Source organism: Fringilla coelebs (genome assembly GCF_963513975.1).
Source record: "Fringilla coelebs genome assembly, chromosome: 1".
NCBI classification, from domain to species: Eukaryota; Metazoa; Chordata; class Aves; order Passeriformes; family Fringillidae; genus Fringilla; species Fringilla coelebs.
Genome location: NC_140028.1, coordinates 37,626,607 through 37,653,240, shown reverse-complemented (window position 1 = coordinate 37,653,240; position 26,634 = coordinate 37,626,607). Strand labels below are relative to the sequence as shown.

At 34.9% G+C, this 26,634-nt stretch overlaps 1 protein-coding gene across 10 annotated transcripts in view; it reads right to left on the bottom strand.

Moving 5' to 3' along the window:
* The window catches only part of ASPH (aspartate beta-hydroxylase), a 114,468-nt gene that overhangs the window by 49,903 nt on the left and 37,931 nt on the right, over positions 1-26,634 (bottom strand). For 3 of the 10 annotated variants that reach the window (XM_084215587.1, XM_084215593.1, XM_084215592.1), the window contains 12 exons: positions 24,302-24,391; positions 22,755-22,829; positions 22,111-22,272; positions 20,427-20,486; positions 18,790-18,846; positions 18,232-18,276; positions 17,429-17,464; positions 13,528-13,554; positions 12,099-12,140; positions 10,641-10,694; positions 9,618-9,662; positions 109-150 (listed from right to left, as the gene is read on the bottom strand). In XM_084215587.1, the coding sequence (XP_084071713.1) occupies positions 109-150; positions 9,618-9,662; positions 10,641-10,694; positions 12,099-12,140; positions 13,528-13,554; positions 17,429-17,464; positions 18,232-18,276; positions 18,790-18,846; positions 20,427-20,486; positions 22,111-22,272; positions 22,755-22,829; positions 24,302-24,391 (735 nt within the window). Of the gene's footprint in view, positions 1-108; positions 151-3,495; positions 5,408-9,617; positions 9,663-10,640; positions 10,695-12,098; positions 12,141-13,527; positions 13,555-17,428; positions 17,465-18,231; positions 18,277-18,789; positions 18,847-20,426; positions 20,487-22,110; positions 22,273-22,754; positions 22,830-24,301; positions 24,392-26,634 lie in introns of those variants that run through there. The other 7 variants (XM_084215591.1, XM_084215595.1, XM_084215597.1 and 4 more) reach the window with 6 other exon arrangements.

The following is a 26,634-nucleotide window of genomic DNA, read 5'->3' as shown; positions in this document are numbered from 1 at the left end:
CAGTTTATCTACATGAGATGTACTGGAGCAAAGCTTCACTAGTCTTTAGTCTGATTTAACAGAAAGCATGGGTTTGAATTCAGAACAGAGTGTTACTTTCAGACTTACCTTTTTCTGTTTTGTCTTTTTCAGTTTCTTTTTCACTTTTTCCTAGAACATTAAAAATATAATTTCATTGAAATAAATTTATGTTAACATTTTATGATGAGAAAGAGATACAAGAAAATTACAATTTATACTCAAAACATAATTGAGTCAACAGGATTTTTTTTGTTTCATTTTATTTTTTAAAATAACCATAGATTATTTTCTGAACTATATAGTTACTTAAAAGGTCTTTTCCTGCAGATGCTTCAAATATGACAATATTGCTTCCATCACAAAACATTTTACAGAATTTCTCCTCTAGATATTTAATATATTTTGTTGATATATGCTTACAATGCAAGCTATTTTGCAAGAAACAATATCTGTTCACTAATTAAAAGATATTGGAAACACTAGCTTAATACACAACACATTTGGTTAAAATGTGAAAAACAAAATCAATTGGGAACTCAAGTCTCATTTTTAAAAGCGACTTGGGCACTTGGAAGCTTTTGTCTTTTTTTTAACTTTTAAAACAATGCAACAGGTGTTTTGCAAACATCTGACTGCAGGGGTAGATGATAAGTAAGCATGAGGAGAGTCTGTAGGAAAGGCAAACTAAATCCTGGACAAAAACCATCTATGTGTATTTCATGAAGGTGGTAGATACAGAAAGATCTTTCCCCCCCTATACACTTTTTGATCCTGCCCTACTCTATAACATACATAGCATCTTCCCTCACAATTGTAACACTGTTATTCTGTTTCCATTTCCAATTTTTTCCCAATATGCTTCCAATATTTCCTCCTAATAAACTTAGAGAACACTAAATAGGGAGGTCTGTTGCCTTTTTTGCTAGTTACTGTCCTCTTTAACATATACTGGTTAATTTTGAGGTATTCTTACATGTATAAAAAACATTTTCTTTAATTTCCAAGTAATTTAGAGACACCTTCTCTGAATACTCAGTCTTTACTGCTTTTTAAACTGACTGCTCAGAAGCATTATAGTGTGAATATGACATTTTAAAATGCAGAAAAACATTGCATTTTTTAGTGAAGAAACTGGATTATGCACACACATTAAATCAAATTTTTTACCACTCTAATTTCACCCTTTACTATAGGCTGACAACTGCTATTCCTGAATGTATGGACACTATAACTCTAATTTATATTCAGTACAAGGCAGAATGAGCATTAACTTGATTATATGGTAAATTAAATAAATATGATCATGCTGAAAGTCATTCACTTCTTCAATTACATCATGAGATCTAGATTGTCAATTAAATTGTAAGAAATGACAAAAGACCTATAGAGTCAATGACATACTAGGAACAATTATTACTGTAGCAGTATATTAATGAAAGCGTGGTGCAGTACTTCCTAAAACCCTGGCTTCTGTATTTTCTTGCACATATCACACAATCAATAAAATGGTCATATGTCATCCAAAACAGTACATTTTTAAAAGAGCAACAATGCAGCCCCAGATGAAATATTACTTTAGTTTTACAGTTTTCACATAAACCAGTTCATATACTCGTATTTCTATTTTTACCACCTCCCATTACCATGACACATCATGCTAGTTAGCCACCCATTTTCCATATATCCTCTCCTTTATCAGCAACACTTGAGATTCTCACCTGGCCTGTTCTCTCTACTTCATTCTAGGTCACTGGATAACCTGCTTCCACACCTCGTCTAACCTTGGACATTCATTTTACTTCTGCAACTTTGCTATTACAGGAAGAACAATGTATATGACTTCATCACTCTAAAGCCTGCTCCCATCTCCCATTTCTTGTCTGGCTTCACATTTCTTTACTCCTGAGACTCATGCAGCATATAACCTACAGCCCTCTATAGCTATTTATGCACTAGAATCAGTTCTCCAAACTCTCAGACTATTTTCAACCTGTATTCTGCTAGATTAGTTGCCATTGACTTCACTAAAGCCTCCCCAATGATCTTTAAATACTCACACTTTTCCTCCTATTCCTGCTTTTGAAATTCATCACAACTTGATCTTGTTAGCTCTGAAGCTAAGAATTCACACTTCACTAAGAATTCTCTTCAGCATCATATTCAGCACATATTGCTTTGTTCCTTCCACACTGATCCCTAGCATATTTCAATGGTGCAAAAGCTTTTAATTATGCTATTTCTGACAAAGGCTTAAAAATGTGCTCTCTCAAAGATAGGGATATGATAATAAATCTTGAGACTATTTTTTCGTCAACTTAAATCAACTGTAGCTCAAGCAAACAAAAAAAAAAAATCTTAGCTCTTCAAACCACTCTCATCCTTTACTCAATGTCTTCATTTCCAGTAAAATAATTCAAGATGAAAATCACTGACAAAACAGCTTTAGCTAATCTCTGTAGGCTAGGAGGGCTGTCACTATATAACGAAGGCACCAAGGACTCCCAAGCAGGTTTCTACCAAGAAGAATAAATTTATTTTTCATACTCCAATGAAATGTTTGACGGTATATGATAGCAACCCAAGGCCTTGTAGATTTTATATGAATCTCAACCAACACTATAAATGCACAATACAATTTATTTACAGATACATAATTTTTGAAACATGTAAAATTACAAATGATTACTTCAGTAAAGTAATTACATTTTTCAGTATCTTTACTACATGAAATCTTAGCCATTTTCTTTACTTCCTAGAAAGAAGTGCCATGATAAGGGACTTTTTCAATTACAGAGAATGTTATAAAGCCACTTAAACTGTATTAAATTGGCAGTATTAAAATACTACTTTAGTATTCTATTCTTTGCTTACTGGTATTTCTTCCTGTGATTTCCAAAAAAAAAAGCAACTGAATCCAAGATTTCACAGATTCACTGACATATAACAAGTGGGTAGGTAGCAATGTGAAAATATTAAGGAAGAAGTAATCTCCTGACTTTTTCTTAAACTACTATTCAGCAATACCAGACCATTAAAGCTATGGAGGTGTCAGAAAACTGAAAAGGTCAAGGAAGATTTTTGCTTTCACAGCAGTGCATGGACTTTATTGGGTTTCTGATTTAAACTATGGACCATAACCATAATATTCTATATGCAAAACATATATATCACCTTTGCCAGACATTTGTGTTTGTTAAGAAGTGCTATCTCACCCATTATAAGTTAGAATAGAAATGGTTTCATGGAAAAAATTCAGGCCTAGCTGGTTGCAGAATGCCAATACTCCAAAAGGACAATCACGACACAATTATAGAAGACACAGACCTTAGCATACTGCCCATTTCCTTCACATAACAGCAGCCAGAAATAAAATTAAATTATTTTACTTGTTACTTGCCCCTTGTAAACAATGCTTTCAAATATATTTTTAATATTCAAATTCACAATTAAAAAAATATTAATTAGTGGCTGAGTCAAATATTTATCCCTATAGCTAATATGTAATACATTCGGGAATAAATAATGACACTAGAACAACAAAGATATTCTTCTGTGTTTTATTGCAGCCAAACAATAAAATGGTTTAAATATACATATTTTAATAGTCCACTTGACCTTGCTTAGCTTGGCATATTTTTGTAAACATGAAGCACGTAAAATCACATACCCAGTTACAAAATACTAAAATTCAATCACAGCGTAATATACTCTCACAGTCCCATAATTCTACAAATAGGCTGCCACTGTTATATAAAAAGTCCTCCATTCACCGTTCTAAAATAATTCCCAATATACCTCACAAAATATGGCTTTGTAAAAATTATTGCTCTGCAATTCACAATCACAGGTAATTTTACTAGAATATCCCATCCCAAAACACATCACAGTCTAAGAGTATTATTGCTTTCCTGAAAAGTCTAAAGATATCACTTTGGGACATCTGTATTTGTTGATCAGATGTAACATGTGGAGTCTTACTGACATCCCAAACCCAAAAAAAGGGCAAGCATATATGATGCCCCTTTCACTACAAATGTAAGCATCTAAAGCCCTGACTTCAAAACAGTGTTACAGAAATTGAAAGTCTTCCTGTAAACCAAAAGGCAACCAACTGTTAGGGTCACCAAATTGGTTTTTCTTTTTATAAATTTATCTTACTTTATTTCTCCTAAGCTCCTGTAACAGGCTTGGCAACTTCCTAAAATCACAGCAATTATTCCTGAGCCAAAAAGGAACACATGCAAAATATCACAGAATAAAATATGTCTTCGTAATTGTGGAACAGCAGCACAGAACAGGGAAAAAGCACACCTGTTATATTAAAATTCTAAATCACTCACAGTACCTAAATTTCGGATGTACCATTTTTAAGAGCATTCATAACTCTAGGTCTTAAATTCTGACATCATATTTTTAAGGATGAATTTCCAAGTACTTTTTAAAAATAAAGTTTGCAAATCAAATATTTATGCAAATTTGACTTTAAAAATAATTTACTGAACATAAAGCTTATTAAAGCCAGCTTTGAGATCATTATATTGGTAGGCGAACCAAAATGGAATCATTTTACTGAATTCAACCTGATTCCAGCAACTCATTCTTGTTGCAATCTGCACTGACTCCCTGTCAGGCTTTCATCTAGTCTCTAGACATTTTTGCTTGAAAAATCAGATGAGCATAAATAAAAAGTGCTAATTCCTACATAATTTTGTAATTTTGTAATCTGGCCTTTTACTACTATGAATTAAACACATTTTATACCTTGTTAGGCTATTTTAAAAATCACCTGAAATTCATGTTGTTAACTGTTGACATAACATCAGTGCAAAGAGATATAAGTCAAACTTCACAGCATAGTGTGTGCCTGATTAGTGTTTTTTAATAAAATACAATTAGGCTGTATTGTATATCAGCAGTTATGAAACATTTAAAAATTCATAACATCATATGTTTCATTTGACCAAACTGCTCTGTACATACTGTATGAATCCACAACAAAAGATATATATTAAAATCTGAAAAAAAATGTACTTGCTGCTATGTTATAAATAGAATATTAACAGTTGCTTAAACAGTACATGAAATGCAGCTCTAAGCTGTAACTTTGTCACAAACACAGATGAAAAATAATGAATTCACTAAACTTGACCAAGGGAAAAAAAATGTCAGACAGGAATGTAAACTAAACATCCAAGTGTTAAAAATGCTTACTAAAATGACAGTTGGCTAAAACCCATTTACAACATCTTAGTGTTCATTCCCCAAACCCTGAACTGCTTGGTAATTACATCATAAGGTCTGTTTTAACCATCTGCTCCCCTTTTGTAGCGTATGGTTAGGACTGGTCCTCCTGATGTAGGGACTTTTCTTTTGAAGCTTTAAGTATCTGAAAAAATAAGGGGAAATCTATATTAAAGGACCAACCAAAACACAACTTCCTCTAAAACAACAACAAAAAAAAACCTTAAAGGCTGAAAAATGCAACTTTGTATCAGACTAGTTAATATAAAAAAGCTATCATTTCTAAGAGCTACCTTAACGAATACACACAAAGTTGCTGTATAAGGTGGGAAGCAAACTTTTCTTTCAAGTATTTTTCTAGGCAGTAAATTTTTTATTACCATATGGCACTTTATTTACCTTGTAAAGAATATCTAGGCCATGCCACAAATCCATTTAAACATTTTAATTTTGGTTTTGGTTTGGTTTTCAGTGTTGGTTTGATTTTGGGTTTTATTTGTTAAAGTCAAAGGCAACTGGAAAAGAGGAACCAGGGAATGAGGAAGGGTCAAGGTTCTAAAGTGGAAATTTCTCTACACAAAAAGGGGGTTGAGCAGTTGGTAAAATAAATATAAAGTTATAAAAATGGCAGGGATACAAGGTGAAGGGGAGGAGTGGAAGAGCTCGTAGATATTTTAAATCTAAACACATACAAGCAAATACGGAGAATAATGGTATCCCCTAAACCTGCCATGTCTCCCTAAAATATGTGTCTAACAAGTACCACTCTAGCAAACCACTGCAATTTATGTGCCAGTGTAAAGCAGGACTAGCCAGAAAATCTGAATCAGTAATAATTCAAGCTAGTTTAAACCATTAGTTTATAAAGTCCATTCATTTATAAAAGTGCAGATTATAACAGCAGAAGTATCCGACATCTGAAAGAAACTCAGAGAATTGGAAAACAGGACTTACAGGTACCTGAGGATGTACTTGACTAGTATGAACTTTCTTGTGATATGCCCTAGAATCAGCCAAAAACTTTTGACTTGCACTCCAGTATATTCAAATCCCACACCCAGTGTTTTCCCTGGTGATATGAGAATGTTCCTAACAGCTGAATTCAATCTCTGAGCTATCTCCTGCTTTCTTTCCAAAAAACTAAGTTCCTATGTTTTAGCTAAAATCCAAACAACTGCTCCAAACTTGATATAAACTGGTGCCACCATGCTTCAAATGCTGTTGCATATTTTAAACTACTGAAGAATAAGAAATGCATAGTGACATTTCTGAATTTCTTTTACACTGCCTGAAGTTATGTTTGCTACTGCTTAAAGATCAGGAAATATTAGCTTTGAACAACTGATGAAATAAAATCACAAACAAAGAAGAAAGACTCCTGACAAAAAAATCTCCCATACTTGATCCTCCATCACAAAGAAGATACAAAAGAAACCCAGGAAACATGAATGTCATAATCTGAGAGGAAAATTTGAGAGTGCTGTTGCTTTCAAACTGAAATATTCACATTAAAAAAAGACAGGTAAATATGCTTAATAGCAGAAGAACTAATAATTTAATAAAATTTTATTCATTGTCAGTAATTTATGTGCTATGTTTCTTCTGTCAGTTTCCCAAAATGCTACTTGAATTTTATGTGCTGAAACAATAAGATTTTTAGAAAAAGTTTTAAATACTGGTTCTTCTGCCTTCAGAGTGGTTCCCACGTAACTACACAAATTATAAGGATTCTTAAATTAGTGCAGTGCTCAGATTTTGTGCTAATCAAATTATTTTCATTTTCTACTTCCTAAACAAAGGATCATGAACGTTGCACTACATCTAATAATTACTTGTGTCTTTAATAACTGTAATAACTGTCTTTTAAACACATTTTGATTGATTCTCTCACTTTTTCCCCATGAAGGGAAGAAGAAAATAATTCATTCCTTTGAGTGCTGCTGCTATTATGTTTCCAAAAGCTGTGCCTGGATAGATGTCAAGATAATTCTGTGATTTAAATGCTGTGTTGCATTAATTTTGAAAACAACCACAGGTTAAAAAAAGAATAAATCTAAAAGATTTGTTCAGAAATACCTACAATTTCCAAGTAGAACAAGCTATTGCTCATTCTAACAGTGTTTGAAAAGGCAAGGAGTCTCTCGGTATCACAGTACAACAAAAGAAGAGCAGATAACTAGGTTCAATTCCACCATCTTATTTGCAAATACATCTGCAATTAGAGAAGTGATCATTGCCTTCACTTGGCACTGGAGAGGCTTTATCTCGAATCCTGTGTTCAGTTTTGAGCCCCTCGCTGCAACACTGAAGTGCTGGGAGTGGGTCTGGAGCACAAGTCTCTTAAGGACCAGCTGAGGGAGCTGGGGTTGTTTAGTCTGGAGTCAAGAAGGCTCAGGAGGAACCTTACTGCTCTCCAAAAACATCTGAAAAGAGGTTGTAGCCAGGTGAGGATCAGTCTCTTCTGCCAAGTAGCAAGGGATAGCTTAAGAAAGCATCACTGAATTGCACCAGGAGAGGTTTAGATCGGGTGTGAGAAAAAATTTTCTTCCCCAGAAGGGTAGTCAAGCATTGGAACAGGCTGCCCAAGGAAGAGGTGGAGTTCCAGCCTGGGGGCATTTAAAAGATGTGTAGATATGACACTTGGGGACATGTGGTGGACTTGCCAGTTTTAGGTCTAAAGCTGGACTCGACCTTTAAGGGTCTTTTCCAATCTATGATTGGAAATGATGCTGTGATTCAAAATGGCATATTTCAAAATCCATCACTACTATATAAAACACCTAAGTTGGTTTTTTTTCTGGGAAGGTAGAAAAATTAATTAGCTGCAAGACTAAGCCATAAATTACATTACAAAAACTGATAGAAATATGGTCCAAAACCCCAGTATTTCAACTTGGCTCTTCTATGCTGAACTGAATTTTAAAATAGTATCTGTAAATCAAGAAATCATCTTAAAATCCTCAACTGACATTTTGTGGTGGAACTATCTACTGCTGAAATTTTGTAACATTTCTTAAGGGCCTTTTTGCTATTTTAACTTTAAACAGCAACCTCTTCTGAGAGAAAACATCTTTTCCTCTTCTCCAGTTCCAACTTAACGCATAAAAAACTGAGCAAAGACTACCTTTGCTGAACTTCTTGCCCATACTATTAAAGATAACTACTGTTTGTTCCTACACTGATTATAAGCTTTGGTTAAGAATACTTCATGTTCATTATGAAACAAAACACTTTCAGTTAATGCATCTATTAAATAATAGCTATGGCTTCAAACTTTCCAACACACCACATGGTTGTTGTGATAAACAGCTTGGAAAAGCCTTGCAGACAGTACACTTAAGCACCAATATGACCATTTCAAACCACCTCAGCTAAGGTTCAGCATACAAACTCAAACATGAACTAAACCATGCCTCCAATCTGTACTGGACAACCACAAAAGGCCTCCTGCCTTTACTTACTTACTAGTTTTCTTTACTTCTCTGGCTACTTCTGGCATGACTAAGAACCAAATACAAATACCGTAAGGAAAAAGAAAACCCACAATGCAGAACTCTCTGGGCATCACATCTTGTAAGAGCTCCTTTACAGTACAAATAATAACTAACCCAGAAAGGGGGTCAGGCTAACCAGCACAAAACAAAAATACAGCTGTTAGAGGTCTTGGATTGCAGGTTCTCTGATGTACTGCCCTGAGATACAGCTCTGTGTTCCACTCAACACAACTAGTTTGGTACAAGTAAATTAGCAAACTGCAATAGTTAACTCCAAGAAATGTAACAATATGTAGTTCTTGAATTTAGAAGCCACTTATCTATGCTAAAAATGTTTTTGGTAAAATTCATGTCTACTACTGGCAGGCAACAGATGGAAAAACTGGAAGTGCTCTTGTTCTTAAAAATCAGTTATGCCAAGAAAAATGTGATGACATGACAAAACAATCCCTGTTTCCAGATCAGTGCCCAAAGAATGTGCCACAGTCAGATTCCAGTAGATTCAACTGACACACACAGAAGTAACACTATCATTGTCCATGATAATTGCTCTGGAGAGGATGTACATGCATATTGAGATCTGAAATTGTTGTATTTCCCTTTCAAAAGTATTCAGCTATATCTAAAATCGTTAAAAATAAGTTCTAAATTAAAACTACTTAGTTTATTTGGAATGCTTTCATATAACCCAATAACTATCATTGGCATTTATCAAGTATAACAGAAAAATTATTGCTTCTTAAACCAAGAAGCAACTTTGACAATAATGATATCCCTTTGCAAACTAATTTGATTACTAATGTTCATGTAGCTACAGCTTCACTTTTTTAGAAAAAAAACAAGCATCCAAGATTGACTTACCCACTTGAACATCATCTGAATAATCTTCAGCTCTAACAGGTTTTTCTGTAAATAAAAAATGTAAATATAATTCAAACTCAACCGCTTCCCAAATATTTACAAAAAGCCCCCTTTTTTTTTTCCACAGTGACCTATTAAGACTGCTCTGTAATACTACTTTTGGAGAAGTGGGATGCAAACTTCTACTTTGGCTAAATTTTTCCAAGGGAAAGACTCATACTTAAGTAGGCCAATGAGCCTATTGTACAGTTTCCAAAATGTGAAACTTCAAATTTCTGAAACTATACTATCCAAAACACACATATCCCAGTTTCACATGTTACTACAGGATGGGCTTAGAAAACATCCATATATACCTATTATGTTCCTAGCTGTAACTAGGAAATACTGTAACTGTGAAATACTTGACTTCAAAATTCAGTTACTTTTATTTCTAAATGTATGTTTAAATTATACATGTCACACATCACCTAGTGCTACTATTGCTTACAGACTGAAGTCTGCACACATGCTTGGAAGGAGTCAGGCTCACCAGAAAAACTTCACAATTACCAGGATGCTGGTTGTAAATAATAGGAAGAATTGAAGAGGGGAAATACACTCTCTGATTTGGGAAGCCCATAAATAAAGATCTCAAAGCTTAGAAGACATTCCACTTTATTCCTTACATATACCCTTTTTCCTGAGTACGCACACCTGACTGACTGGTGGAAAATGGAACATGGAAAAGAAATTTTCAGTTCCATCATATAACCAAATACGGTCATTTTTATCAGTACAAGTTTTTCTGTAAAAAAGCACTCTCGACTTCTAAAACTGAAGAGTGCTTTCTAAGCCATTAAATATGTCACTAAAAAGCCCAAGATGCTAGATTCCAAAAACACAGATATGTTTGTCCTTGAAAGAAAACAGCTGCAGAAAAAGTTATGAATGTATTTTTATTGCAACACAGAATCCTACTCCATAGTATTTATCATTCTCAATTATTAATTTTTTTTAAGTAGAAAAAGACAATATACAAACCTGATTCCTCTGGTTCAATTGCCACATCATCTTCTGTTTGCTTACTTTCTATTCCTAGATAGAAAAGAAGTGTTCAAAGTTATTCACACTACATTCATAATTTTGTTTTTATTTCCCAGCAGCCACACAATTTAATTAGTATCAAACAAAAAGGAAGACTTAAATTACAAACTAACAAGTTCAGTTAACTGAAGAGTGGAAAAACAGTACTAAATGCATTTCACATCCAAAAGTTTACCTGTAAGGAGGCACACACCAGAAGGATTTTAGTTACAATTGTTGTTTGAGTGAAACAATGTTTCACTCAATATGTTATCCCTTCTAATCATAGAAGAATGCATTTTTTAAAATTGAAAACCTAAATAAATATAGCATCAAATCCTACACACAGTGCTCAGGCTAAACTGCTTGGGTCGCTTTGCTCTAGCTGACTCAACCAACATCATGTTTGAGAAAAACTTCTTCAACAAAATTTTTAACTTCTTAGAGCAGATCTTTAAATTACATTTAACACAGTACTCATTTAAAATTCTTCAAGAGCAATACAGGAAACAAAAATTTACAACCTAACCTTTCTGAGTAGCAATGTGGAAATTAGCACAGAGCTCCAATTTTAGCAATGGAATAAGCACTTCATAAGAATGCCATGAAGTTCAACAAGACCAGCGTCAGGGCAACCTTCAGCATCAATAAACATTGGGGGAAGAAGAGATTGAGAGCATCCCTGGAGAGAATGACTTGGACATTCTGGTGGATAAACACTGGACACGAACCAAAAGTGTGCACTCCCAGCCCAGAAGGACAACTGCATCTGTGGGTACATCTAAAGAGAAGTCTGTCACCAGACCCCCTACGGAGTGCTGCATCCAGCTCCAGAGTTTTTAGTACAAGCCGGACATGGACCTGTTAGAACAGGTTCAGATGAGGTCCATGAAGATGATCAGAGGGCTGGAGCACCTCTCCTAGGAAGGCAGGCTAACAGGCTGGGACGGTTCAGCCTGGACAAGAGAAGACTCCAGCGAGACCTTACTGCAGCCTTTCAATAAGGGATCTTGTAAAAGAGATGGAGAGAGATTTTTTTACTCATACCTGTAGCAACAGGACAATAGATGTTGAAGTGAAAAAGAGGAGACAGAGACTGGACATAAGGAGACTTTTTATGATGAGTGTGGTGAGACACTGGAACAGGGTGGCCAGTGCAGTAGTGGATGCTCCATCCCTGGAAGTGTTTAAAGTCAGGCTGGACTAAAGTCAGCGCTTTGAAGAAGCTGACTAAGTACAAGATGTCCGTAGACATGGCAGGGAGATTGAACAAGATGATCTTCAAATATCCCTTCTAATCCAAACTATCCACTACTCTATTCTCTGCTGTGTTTTTCTTTTGTTTGGCTATTTTAAAAATTATATTAATAAATATAATGGAAGAAAAAAGCTTTTTCAAGCTATAAAATTTAATACCTGAGAGGTCTTTAGCAACATCAAAATCTTCATTAATTTCCTCTATAAGTATAAAAAGGAAAAAAGTGTATAATCAGCTTGTTTGTTTTTTTAAAATCTGTTTTTCAAACAAATATTTCATCAAAACATCACAATTATAAAATATATACCTAGCCCTGTGGCTTCATTCACCCCCTTTGGAAGGTCCTCAATGGCTAAGAAAACATTCAATTCAGAGCAATAATGAAGTCAAGCCCTCAAGCAATGGAACTTACACACTACACAAAAGAACACAGCTAGCAGGTAGACATGTTTACCTGACATTAACAAGCAGACACTTTGATAAATTCCAGGGAATAAAAAACACACCTTAAATATTCTTTCCTGTTTCACTAAATAGCTCTTCTATTCATCAGCTAGTTATTTCAAAATTGTACCTTTTCAACAATTGTCGTTTGGATTAAGGTACAATAACTGAAATTTTAAAACCACTTCTTAATCTTTCTAAATACATTCAAGTACTCCCATGTTCTTGCTTTGCAGCATCAACTCCATCTCCTAGACATAGTGAAAACCAACCAAAAAACCTGCAAATCTATAAACTTTAAAAGTCTTATTTGGATAAACACACAATTAATTTGAGAGTCCTAATTTCTTTCTCGAAGCACAACAAAGAAATTTTACAACTTAATGGATTCTACAGAAAAAATAATTTATTTTTGTTTTCTCTTAATATGGTACTTTTTAAATTCATTTGAATGTCCTCTTAAGATTATGATAACAAAGGTGACAAAACAGATTCTTACCATTTATTTACACTAGAGAACTTCTTGACTTCCTTCTAAACTAAATGATCGTGAGGTTTTTTCAGTCAGCTGTCTGAGATGACTCTCAAAAGAGCAGGCATTTCAAGATGACAAAGTATACAGAACCCAGAGAGAATACTGCAGACAAATAATTTGTAATTGCTTCTACTAATTAGACAACTGCACCAACAGGAGGTCTGCATCAAAGCAGAGCACTGACAGCCTGCATATTTGAATGATCTTACACACTGGTTGCAGGGTAATGAGGAGGGCTCATTACAAGAAGCAGTGTCTGTGATGAACTGCTGTGGTCTAGCTGTCCTTAAAAGCCTCAGACACCCCACTCTGTGTCAGCTGAGACCTTACAGATGAATCCTCAAGGATGGAATATTAGAACAAAGTTTCTCAGTTTGCAGTCAAAAATCTAACTTCATAACAATACAGGCTGTAATGAACCTTTACCATAACTGGCAATGCCATGACTGAAAGTCACACAGATTGTGTACTTCAGTATATATAAACAGAAAGATTAAGTCTATTATCTTTATGCTATTTTGCTTAAAATATTTTTTGTGTATATATATATATATATATATATATATAGGGAGAGAAAGAGAGAGAGAGAGAGAGAGAGAGGTATATACCTGTATCTTGAGTCTCAGTCTGCTTTTCTGAAAGGAAAGAAAAATAAAATAGCTGGGTGGTTGATATGCACAAAGCATTCTAAAAATTTGGTTAAACATACAGTTTTTTTGTTAATGACAAAAGCAAACGCCTTAAAAAAAACTTCCCCTGGTTTGGGGCCCTGAATAGATATATGAAGCCTTTCTGGAGCTTGTAGTATAAATGCTACATTAAAAATCCCAAACCATATGTGTACATATCGCTGAAATTTTAAGAGTTTCTACCACACAGATGAAATGTTGAAAGCAATTACAACAAATCTATCATTCAGTACAGTTGTTACAATTCTCTTACATTCTTAATCTTTGCATAGTCAGTCTAATTTTTGTAATTCTGAAGAAGAAACAGATCAAGAATATTCATTATTTAATTTTAGGTAATGTCTGAAAATAGACAAAATCCCATCCATTGTCTGAATTTTCAATATACACTTACTGTGAATTTTAGACTGAAAAAGGTTCATTCAGTTTGGATAATTTAACCATCTAACAGGTACCAATCCTCATCTGAAAAAGGCCATTTACATACCATTAAAGAAAACACACCAAAAAAATCCCACCTTTATATCACATTGTATCATTTAAAATATTGTTGTATGTTACTAATGGTTGTATGGCTCCTTTGAAAAAGAGGTCTTATAGAATATCCTTAAAAAAACATCCAGAACTCTTTCTTTCTAATGAAAGAAAGCAAGCTTGAGATTTTCTCTGGTTTCATGGCCAGAAAATGTAGGAAACTCTTCATAAAACTGGAAGTTATGTACAATAACTGAGTTCTTGTATTCCAAATGCTGTGATCAATCATTTATCCCCTCCACTGTGGGCACTTATTTCCACTAAAGTATATTTAACATTAGCAATAACCTCAGTGATGTGATTAACGTGATCCTATTAGAGCAGCTCCTGGCCTGAATTAAGAACCAAGCCTCACAAAGCCAGAGTCACAAAAAAATTTGGACTGCTCTGGCCAGCAATCATCTTGCACTGTCTTCAGCTTTAAGAACTCTAGAAAGCAACAGGATTAAAGACAACATTTCATGAGAAGGTTTTGCCAGAAGAGGGGAAACGTGATAGAAATGGGTAAGATAAATTGACTCAAAGCAATACTTCTGTTGATTTCACAGACAACTGCATATGAAGGCTTTAATGTGAATCTTCTTGTGGGGTTTGACTGCTATTTTGGAGCCATACCAAAACCACAAGCTTCACATTTGAGAGGAAGGATTTGAGATCCCCACAATGGCCTCGAAGCATTCTTTCACTTCAGAAAAATGGAGCCAAAATCACTCTTCTCCAAAAACAAAGTAAATCTGTTTCACCAACCAAAACCATGTCAAAAGGTACAAGAAAGATGTAGAGAGACAAAAGGGATGAAAAACAGGTGCAACTGCTAAAATGGTGTCTAGCACATGAACATCCAGGGAACACCTGAAACTCCAGGGACTGAACTCAGAAGGAAAAAACTGGTGTGTGACAGAAAGGCAGCCGCGTCTTACTGGTCTTTTTCTTCTCCACTGCTCCAGGCTGGAGCTCTGAAATGAAATTCCTCTAAAAAGTACAAAGGATGCATTGTGCTTTCTCTCACAACAAGAATGCCTTCAAGGTGGATCTTGAAAGCAAGGTAAAATTATGTTGTGAAAAGGCAAATTTAATCAAGAGGAAAGCAGTTTTCTATGGATTATGTTGAACTGTGGAAATAATTTACTACACAAAGAATCCTGACAACTTAATAGCCAAGAATAATAGTGGTTTTTTTGACAGTCACATGCTACTTTACAATTTCCTTTTGAGAGGAAGAATGAAAGTTCCTATTCTCCTTATTGTCCTAATCAGAGAACTGGCAAGAATAAAGTAAGTGTAGGGGGATTTATCTGATACTATTTAAAACTCTCATTACAGTCCAGAGAAGCACTGCTGCTTCCTGAAGTAAATGAATCACTGTATTTTGTGAGTCACAAAATACAGTGATTCACTGTTATTGTGCTGGGGTGCCAGAAGAGACTGCAGAATATTAAATGCTTTTGGAACTGATTTTAAAAAAAGCTGATGCAATTTACTTTGTAACCTTCCTGATCAACTTAGTCAAAAAGGAGATATAATGTCTCTTCCCAAGGACATGGAAACATTCTCTGTTTGTGTTACCACTGCATATGAAAGAGCATGAAAAGTAAACATTATTAGTTGCACTTCTTCATATTTAGGTGTGAGAAGCAAGAGAAGTGATTTTTGATTAGGAACTGATCATAAAATAATTACGTCCTGGAAAGGCAAATAAAAAATAAGCCCTGGGAAAAAACTAGAGTCACTTGCTTTTCTATCCTATTACTGCTGAGACATTTTGTCAAGGGCACCATAACTGAGGCAAACAATTATTTTCTGCACACTGAGAAAGACACAGGCTAAGGCCTAAGTCCACCTTTGGGCCACTGAAAGTCTTTCAATGGAATTTTGACTCCTATCCCAAAGGAGGATGTTGGAATTTGCCTCCTGATAACAAAGAATTTACCTCAAGGTTTTCTGTTACAAATATTTTGAAGAAACCCTGTCCTTTGCTCAGGTTACATAAACATGGGAAATAAACAAGAGTGCTTTAAAGGTATGTTTAACTATTCTGAGGTGTGGTAGTATCCAGAAGGATATCTCAGCAGGAATCACAACCCCACACCTTTGTTTTAAGGCTGTGACTACTATTCTTCTTGTATACTTTTTGATTTGGTCTCAGCAATCATTAGCAAACCCAGTGAAACTAAAATGGTAATTCCCAAAGAACTGTTAGTGGCAGACAAGATGAAAAGGTGATACTGAGCTAAACAGATAAACCACATCTGACCTGGCCAGGGTTTCAGAAGGAAAAAGGCATGGCAAAGCCTTCAACAGTCTGCTTCCACATATGCACAAACCATGGCATTAGGACCAGGATGGGACTATAATGAGTATGCATACTCTGCACTGGGACCAGTGTTAAAAGATTGATTGACTGATTACAAACACAGGGAGTTTACGCAGACAACAACCCAAAACCTTAGCTAAGAACTTCCAAAGTAATGTGGCAGCATAGGAATTTTTTTTAAAAAGTAATTCCACTTGCATATTAGCAAAAGAGTTTGCTACTGTAATTTGTTCCAGATTGCAAGGCCCCAGATGTATTCTATTACCATTTGCATGGCAGTTGTCTTTTGTCAAGTGGGCAATTTTCCTTATCTCTCTCTCTCTCTCAGTGATCACAATCATTCCTCCCTCGGGGAAGGGGGGTGGGGGTGGGGCGCGGTGGATGGGGGACATCTGCTGATAGCAGGCTACTGAATGTCACTGCATGACTGATAAGGACTATAACATCCTATTGTGAGATGCTCTGCCCAGAGGGAGGAGCCAAGCATTCCTACCCAGATATAATCCGGAGGTTCTGAAACACCAGCACGGCTTCTCCACTGGATTCCCCAGAGGAACAGCAGCTGCCTCTTCTTCCACTGGATCTTCAGAGGAAGAATACACCCTTTCCTACAGGACCCCCTGCTCCAACAGGACCACACCTGACACTTCAGGAGGACTGCAGCCACATTTCCAACTGGACTGCTACCAACACCCTGACCAACAGGGTGTCGGGCTGGGTTCTAACTCTGTCAGTGTTGTTCTAGTGTACTGCACTGTTTATTTTATCCTTTTATTTTTCTTCCCTATTAAAAAACTGTTATTCCTGCTCCCATATTTTTTGCCTGAGAGCCCCTTAATTTAAAATTTATAGCAATTCGGAGGGGTGGGGAGGGTTTACATTCTCCATTTCAGAGGAAGCTCCTGCCTTCCTTAGCAGACTCCTGTCTTTCCAAACCAAGACAAATTTCATTAAATATAGCAGTTGTCATACCTTGGTCTTCACTATAAACTTCATGTGCTCTATCCTCTGTTTAAAGAAAAAGAAAAATGAGTGGGAAAATGCATGGAATTTTAAGACAATAAAGACACACAAGTAATACAATAGTGTCAAGTTTATTCAGAAAAAAATAATTTGAAACTATAGAAGTTCATACTGTAATAAAGCTCATAAAAGTGCAAAGGTGAAGATTTCTAAAAGATCCTGTGAGAAGAACTGATTGATTTTCTGGCATCAAAAGATAGATTTAAAAAAGAAGGCAATATCAGCAGGCTTTCTTATACAGTTCATAAATATTCATAAATATTTTGATTCTGAATTATTTATAATTCATTTATATATACAGCTGACTTCCACAGAGTAATTTTGGCATCTACTAGTTATGGCTTACTTGCTTTTAAAACCTTAGAGATACTACCTTCTTCTTGACATCATACTAACAGCAACATCTCTAGCATATTTAAATTATTTTTTACCCACAGAAACACTTCTATACAATTTAGAATACCAATACCCACTCTCCTGGAAATTCAACCCTCAAGATATTATTCTGGCCATTTGGCTGATATTACAGAGAAGTAGTACTCATATAGGCTTTAGCATCATTTCCTTAGGAAGTTATTATGACCACATATTCAATTTACATTCTGAAAAAATATTACCTAGAAGCTCCAAAGTCTTGTGTGTTGTTTTGTTTGTTTGTTTGGTTTAGGATTTTTTGTGGTATGTGATTGTCTTGGTTTGGGGCCAAAATTCAGTGAATCTTCAATAAAAAGAAAGAAGACTTTGGACTGTACCTGCATAATGTTCCACAGCATCTTCTGGCATTATCTCAGAGTTACCTTAAATAGAAATATTTAATACTTTATATTACAATTGAATTTTCATGCAACAGCTAAATAACACAAGAGAGCTTAAAAAGGTCACATATTTAGCTCAAAAATTAAAGAAACAATCATACTGACTTAATACTACAATATCTTACTTGAAAGTGACAGCTGAATTTGAAATACAGCCAGGAACTACACCATAAAACAACAAGTTAATGCATATTTGTATTTAGGCCTAAAGTTAGGAATATAGGTAGGTGTTGGATAATCAATCCATTGCTTAGACTGGGAAACTCCTGACAGAACAAAATACTTATCTAAGTATTTGTAGATTGGATTCATGGAGTGTTATGCTCACAAATGTAATGGCAACATAGTGGCATAAAAATCAGGCCTACTTTAAACTACCTAAAAAGCCATTTGAAAATAAAACTGTGAAAAAACAGTCAATATGACACATCACTTTTTAGCACATTTTAAAAAGTGTGATTATATTATCATTTGAAGTAATGAAGATTTACAAACCTGGAGTGTCTGGATCGCTTATTTTTTCTTCCAAATCTGCAACATAATCATCTAAGGCTGTAAATTAAATATGAACAAATAAATATCTTGAAATTAAAAATATGAAATACGTTTAATATTTCACTGCTTTAACTTGTATCCATAATGAGTCTGTCAATGGTTAAATGTAGCTCCTTAGCTGAAAAGTGAAAAACTAAAACTTTATATACTGACACTTGCAAATTGACACATGGCAATCTAATGGAAGGTGTTGGGCCACTCTCTCTTTCAGCCTTCATACTCTGTAGGAAAATGAGAGCAATGAGAGCCATTGGTCTCCATCAATATTTTTTAATATTTATATGAATAAAAAAATGCAAACACCCTCTATCTGAAAAATTGCAAAGTATCTTATTTACTAATTTGCAGGACGCTCATTTGGTGATAGATCTGTAGAAGACAAGATATGAACCAGAAACTGACCTTGCAAAATATATACTTTATTTCTGGCATCTCAGATTTAGAGCAATTTACTTCCTTCCATTACCCAGCTAAATTTGGGGGTTATTTTCCTCTATAACTACAATTCTTTTCAATGTTGCTAATATACTCACTATGACACATCTGAGAAAACACAGTAGTGAAGGTAGAGTAGCTTGTCCTTTTACTTTGGAAGTATAATAGCTTGGATTCTAAACCAGTTATCCCCCACACAGTTTGGAATAAACAGTTTTAGCTGTATCAAACAAATACAACTATTTTTCCATCACATCTGTGACACCAAACACAACTGCAAAGTCTACAGTCTTTACAAAGTCTTAACACTGAGTCAAACACAAGAAGCCTAGTACAAATAGAAATCAATGTCTAATGTAAATGCAAGAGACTGTCCATACTGTAAAGAAACATAGTTAGAATCCTGAAGAAAATACTTATCAGACAGTAGGGAAATTGCAATATCCACTTAATGCTTCTTCATAATGGGAAAGATGAGCTAATGCCATTGTACATGGTATCAAGCATAACATCCAGATGACTATAAAGTAATCAGATTAGTCCAAGCCAAATTTCAAAAAGCTTTCAAGATTAATTAAGATGTGCAAAAAGACAGAACAAGGATAGTTCAGAATTACATCCTTGGTGTTGACTCACTCTCTGATAGCAGAGTCAGCCACTAAGAACAAACAGTCCTGAAAGAAAGGTACAAAAAACTGGATGCTCCTAATGACAAAGATATTTTAGAAGAACCTTAGTAATGTAGACTGTCTGAAGACAATATAAGCAATAAATCTATTCTCTCTTTTAGACCGTACAACCACAGATCATTTGCCTACCCAGTCCCCAATAATACATAACAACCAGGAACACATAGTAAATAAAATGTTTTTGCACTAATGAAAGCAAAGTTTCCATACCTGTCATCTGCTATTTGTAATAAAGATTTTCAATAGCAAGTATGATACAGTCATCTCAAAGTAAAATTCTCCAAGACAATAACAAGTTATTGAGAGAAAAAGACCAAATTCAAAAGGATCTATTTCTAAACCAGTCTAACCTTTTCTATTTGTCTCTCTCATATAATTTGTTATATTGAGGCAGAAAACCATTATTACTGAGTATTGAAAAACACCATTATTACTGAGTATTGAAAAAGATACCTGGAATTTCGTATGATTCAGACTCCGCTGCTCCAATATCCTCCACCACGGGATCAGCATCTGACAAATTAATACATTTGCAAAAATTTTAACATTTTTTAAATCAATAAACAATAACACAAACCCTCTAACATATATTATTTAAGAACAGTAATATTTCTAAGCTGCAATTCTAAGCAAATTTCCCCTAATGGCAGCAGGCTATGTATACATATACTGAAAAAAAGTTACTATTTTATTTATATACAATATTGAGAATATGTATACATGAATAAACTCTATATTCATAAAAAAAAAGAGGATTCTCCACAGAAATTTCTGAATAAATTGGAGGAAAGAAGAATATGTTTACTTTGCCTTCTTAATTACAAAGATTTAAAGTAAATGGAATTTGAATTTCTTCTCTTTGACTTGTGCTGTGGAGATACAGAAACAAGGAGGTTTAATAGACCCAGACTGAAGACTTTGGTTGTGAAGAAAGAATCTTAGTGCACTTCCAGACATCAAAACTTCTATATGACATTGGTTACATGGGTTTTATTAAAAGGTATCAAGAGATATTAAGAGATAGGTAAAATTTCAACAGTACAAATAAAGAGCATTCAGAAAAATTTCCCCCTAGCTGGATTTAGATCATATAATTCTGCTTTAATATTATGACTTCAATTTTCATCATCCAGTCAATGCCCCAAAGTGACAAGATATGCGCATCTTTATATGATGTCTTCATCTCTGCAGGACTTAAATATGATTAAAGCTCTTAGGGAGCCATATTTGAATGAAAGAACAATGAGAATAAAGTATAGAAAAGACTGTGTTCATAAACTTTCAAATTTAGTTTAATAAACCAAAAGGTCCAGAAGCAGACTCCATACAGGTTTTACTGATGGGGAGTGAACAGATTGAGAGCAGCCACACCAAGAAGCACTTGGAGGTGCTGGTAGATGAAAAATTGGACATGGAACATGTCTCCAAAGGTGTGAGAAAAGGCTGAGAACTGGGGTTCAGCCTGTAGGAAAGAATACTCTAGGATGACCTAATTGCAGCCTTTCAGTATCTTAAGAGGACAAAAAAGCTGAAGAGGGGTTTTTTACAAGGGCACATACTGATAGGAAAGGAGTTTTGACTTTAAACTGAAAGGGAGCAGGTTTAGAGTGGATATAAAGTAAAAATTCTTCACTGTGAGAGTGACAAAGCACTGGAACAGTGCTTCAGAAAACAGTTGCTCAGAGAAGCTGTGAATGCCTCATTCCTGGAGTGTTCAAGGCCATGCTAGACAGGGTTTGGAATAATCTGGTCCAGTGAAAGGTGTCCTTCATGCCAGAAAGGTTAGAACTAGCTGATCTTTAAAGCCCCTTTCAACCAAAACCATTCTATATAATTATATTCCTGACTCTGCTGGGGAGAGATATGCATACTTGGAGCACAGAATAATTTTGTTGAAAGCCCACAGAGTAGCAATTCATAATATACAGTTACCTGGATTCCAAAACACATAGCATTAAAATATCCCATTTTGACTTAAAATATATGCATTTGCTAAATAATGCTGTGGTTGACACTTCCTAAGGCTCTGCTTTAAGCAGAAATTTCAAGTCCAAGTTTTAATGAGACACATATTCATTTGTCTGGGTTGGGTTTTCTTTTACAGATTTATTTTAAATGTATTTAGTCATTCAGATACCTTTCTGAACTGAGTCTGGTGTCTCATATGCTTCTGAAATTTCAGTCTCAAATTCTCTGAGCATGTCATCTGTTGCAGGAGCTTCAAAAGTTTCTCCATGTATTTCTTCCTTTACTTGCCACTGGTCACTTACACTTTCATCTACATCTTCATGTCTTTCTCCTAATCAATAATGCAGATTGTTAGTGAATAAATTTTCTATGGTATATTCTACTGCCAGCAAATATTCAGTCCTCAGTACAGCCTTTGTGGTTTCCAGCTAGTCTCCAAAGGGAATGGAAAGTGACAGAAAACTTATCTGCACAGTCCAGCATTATAAACCTAACTTGCCAGGACCTTCTTTGCTCACAGTAAAGGCCAACTCTGCTCTGTCCACTCTTGCCCTCTACACAGTGTTTTGAGGAAGCTTTTGTTAAAATGACTGATTTGAGCTATTACTGCCAAACAAGTCTGGGTAAGAAGACATTTTTAGGATTTGGTGACTGAACTTTCTGATTCTTTTTGAAAATGACAAATGAGTTGATTTGAATGTTTTATGCAGGCAAAAGTACTTTAACCACATACCAAAACCAGACTCTGAGATTCATCTAGCCTATGGCAGTATTTATAAACTCTTCAGTGATTTTTAAGTGTTAATGCATTACCAGGATGGGAATGGAGAGCTTCATGAAGAACAGATTGAATTTCCTCTTCCAATTCTATGTCAGCAGTCTTGTGCTCTAAAAGGATTATAAATTGCAGTGAAGGTAAGTGCAAAAGGCAAAATCTAAACATTCACTCAAGGCTTGCAGCTTTTAGTAGGCTACATAAGGTTCTTAATCCCTTTCATAAAATTCCCTAGAGACTGACCTGGTGAACCTCTGCAACTCACACAATTAGAAAAACAACTTTGTCTCGCTTATTCTCCAATATAGAAAGTATGCAACAATCACATCAGACTCATCCATCTGAAGATGAATTGGAAGAATTTATCTACACTGCATTTTTTGCACATATATTTTCCAGGGGTAGTAACCACTTCAGGTAACTATTCAAACCAAGAACTCTCTTCTAAGGAATTAATTTACTAACACTTTCATCCATTACCTTCCTACAATTTAGGCAGCAGCACTAGGAAGTCATATTTGGCAACATAATGTGAGTTGCAGAAGTAGGGTCCTGTCAACTTCATGAACAGGAAAAACAGATACATTACAATATCAAGGTCTTGTTCTGCTACGAATTGCCAGGAGAAATCACAAACTGGTTTCATGGATAAGTGATTGCCATCCAACACACCAGCTCAGGACATAACAGGAATTTGTATGAAGTGCTGTCTTCATATAAATGTCCTGAAATTAATATTGAGAAACCCTACAATAACACATCTGAGAAAAAAAGCTCTAAAGCAGGTAACAGCTGCATTTTCAAATAAGAATCCAGAATGGCACCAGTTATGAAAAACGGTCCCACAAAAACAAACCACACACACAAAAAAAAACCCCACCCAACCAGGAAACCATATCTTGATATATTTTATAATTGATATCCTGAGAAAAGCAATACAAGTCTTCTGAAACAAAATCTATATTCCATAGATTCCACTGGCCATATGGTCTGGATTTGTATGTTTATGTATCAGGTTCACATAAACATCACATAGGATAAGCTTCTTCAATAACCGGGAAAAAACATGTACTCTCTGAATAACACTAATGCAAATCACACATGTGAAATGCAACATGTAAAATATTTCTTCTTGAACCCCTCTTAATTCTAATACATTCCACTAATAGTATAGGGCTTTAAAAATATTTAGATTATTTCTTTAACAGTAGGAGTTCAATTTATTTTATTATATATTAGTAGTTTTAGCAGAAAAGTGAATACTTTATTATCTTACTAAGTTGATTGTTCAGAGGGTTTTGTTTCTTTTTAAGGTGAAGAATTTGCTGTTATTCTGACTGGATATGCAGTTGGAAATCAATCTAAACCACAACCATACATCATCAGAATGTTATTCTGATGTGATATATCTACAATGATAACCATTAAATGTTACAATTTTCAGAGTCAGTGATTTACACCAAGTTATAAACCATGATTCCTGTTAAATAAACTTCAGTAGATAAGCAACACAAAATCTATAAAAGAGTTTGCATGTTAATGACACAGAATTATAGTTTTGCCTACGATTCACAAAAGGTCTTACCTGATTCAACATACGACGTTTCAGCAGGCTGGACAGTCTCCTCAGATTCTGGTGATGCTGGCTGTGCTGGGACAGATCTTTCTTTAAGGCCTGCATTTTTTAGTTATAAAGTTAACTTTATGCCCTTTTTGAACTGATTCAGTTATAAAATAAGAAAGTTCTTTCAATTAAATTAACTGATGTTATACTCTCCAAAAATGCATTCAAACAATCACAATTACAGGGCTGTCATAATATACAGGGATATACAAAAAGACTAAAGCATATTCAGATAGTAAACAAAGATGTTTAGAAGACAAACATACAATGAGGAGGTAAAAAGAGAGAGAAATTTAAGCACTTGCTTTTATTTCAAAGTAACTGAACAAATGACTAGGCTATTCTCAACATCTATTCAGTATCCAGTAAAAATATAGACAGCAAATTTTTCTCTCTGTTTTCAATTAGGGCAAAAAGTGCTCCATATGATCAATTTCATAGGTTCTATGGAGAACTAATTTGAACTTTACAAAAAGCTGCACAGAATAATAATTACTTTAGATTCATATGTTACATCTTAGATGACATGATTAAGATTAGTCTGTTTTGACAACTAAATGACTATAGAAAAAGAATGACTGATGGAATTTTACCACTAAGATCATGACTATCTATACCACAGTCTCCTTCTAGATCAAAACACAATGTAAAGAAAGCAATCAATAAATGTCATGATCAACACCATCATCATGGCAGGAGATAAAGATACAGCTGTGACAGATCATGTCTCATCTTAAGACACCATATGGTCAAGAATGTGTTGGTATTAGACTAATACTCCTCTCAACTCTCCTTTAGAAAGGTTCAAGCAAAACTTATGCAAGAGGTTCAGACTGGGCATAAGAAAAAACTCACACACCCACAACCTCCCACCTCTATGAGGGCAGTGAAATCAGCAGAAAAGACTGCAGAGAGGCTGTACATTCCCATCCTTGGAGGTCTGAAAGACCACACTGGGAAATGGCCAGAGTAATGTGGTCATTCCTCTGAAGTGACCCTGTTTTGAGCAGGATCTTGGAATAAGGATCTCCCAAAGTCCCTTCCAAATGGCATTTGCTGATAATCCTCCATCCAAGGTCAATTAAGGTACGACTTCCTTCTCAACAAATACCACTGCCCAAAGCAAACTAGTTTTTCAACAGCTGTATACGTGGAAATCAATAGAAAAGATAGAATGTAAGAAAGCAGAGGCTAAACTATAATGAACACTCCTGTAGTACTAGCAGTCTTGTAAAAGCAACTCTTAAGTGGATAAATGTTATATTTCAAGTAAGTACAAATTAAAAAATAGTAATTACCACATTTCCATTGGAGTCAAACATATCTCAATGCAAATTGGACTAGTATGTCTCAAACCAAGTTTGTGTAGAGAGATAAGATTTTATGCATTGTGAGAAAAACATGTATTTATTTCAAGTAATGGTTACAGGATAACAGAATTAAGTCTATCTTACAATATTATTTAATATTAAATATATTATTTTATATTATATTTATATTATTATTTAAATTTCACTTATTTGAAGATAGGTAGTTAGGCTGTATCCAAAAGTCATGTAACTAAGAGTCGACCACTTTGGAGTCAAAATGAGAAGCTAAAGAAAAATGCCAAATTTTCACTTAGGTTTTGGCCAATTTTCTTCTGTCATTAAAAAACCACCCACTTAGAATATTAAGAAAATATTATTAAGACATTCATCTTTTTCTGCAGGACTATTAATGGCTACAAGAGTAAGAAGTTACTTCCTTCTACAATCATCTTAGGATAGGATGGAGACAAAACCAGTAAGTCATATTAACCACTCCCACACTTCAGAATCCATAAACATGGAAACAGCCACCCTGCTTTCACAAACACAGTTCAGTTACTTTACACATACACTGCTTTAAAAAAGTTTTTGTATCCTCAATAAGCCACCCCCATGTTCAGATCCAGACAATCACATACTCAACTTCGTGAACTATAAATGAATTCAAAGCATTTCAAAAGACAGCCAAAATACTCCACACCAAACAAGCGCTATGGGTACTTAACAGGAAAGAAGGAACCAACAAGAGTGTCTTTGTTTCACTTGCACATTTCTCAACTTAACCTTCAAGCTTTTTATACATGTCTATTGTGCTTAACACTGATTTCTATTCAATCTTGTCAAGTATGTAATATACTAAATAATTTACTTTTTGTAAGATATTATTTTCTCTCTTCTGTTTATTAAAATTGCATTTAGCTTTTACTTGTCTGGTGCATTTTTTGAGCTTATGTGGTGACTTGTTGCATTAAGTTTAATGACAAT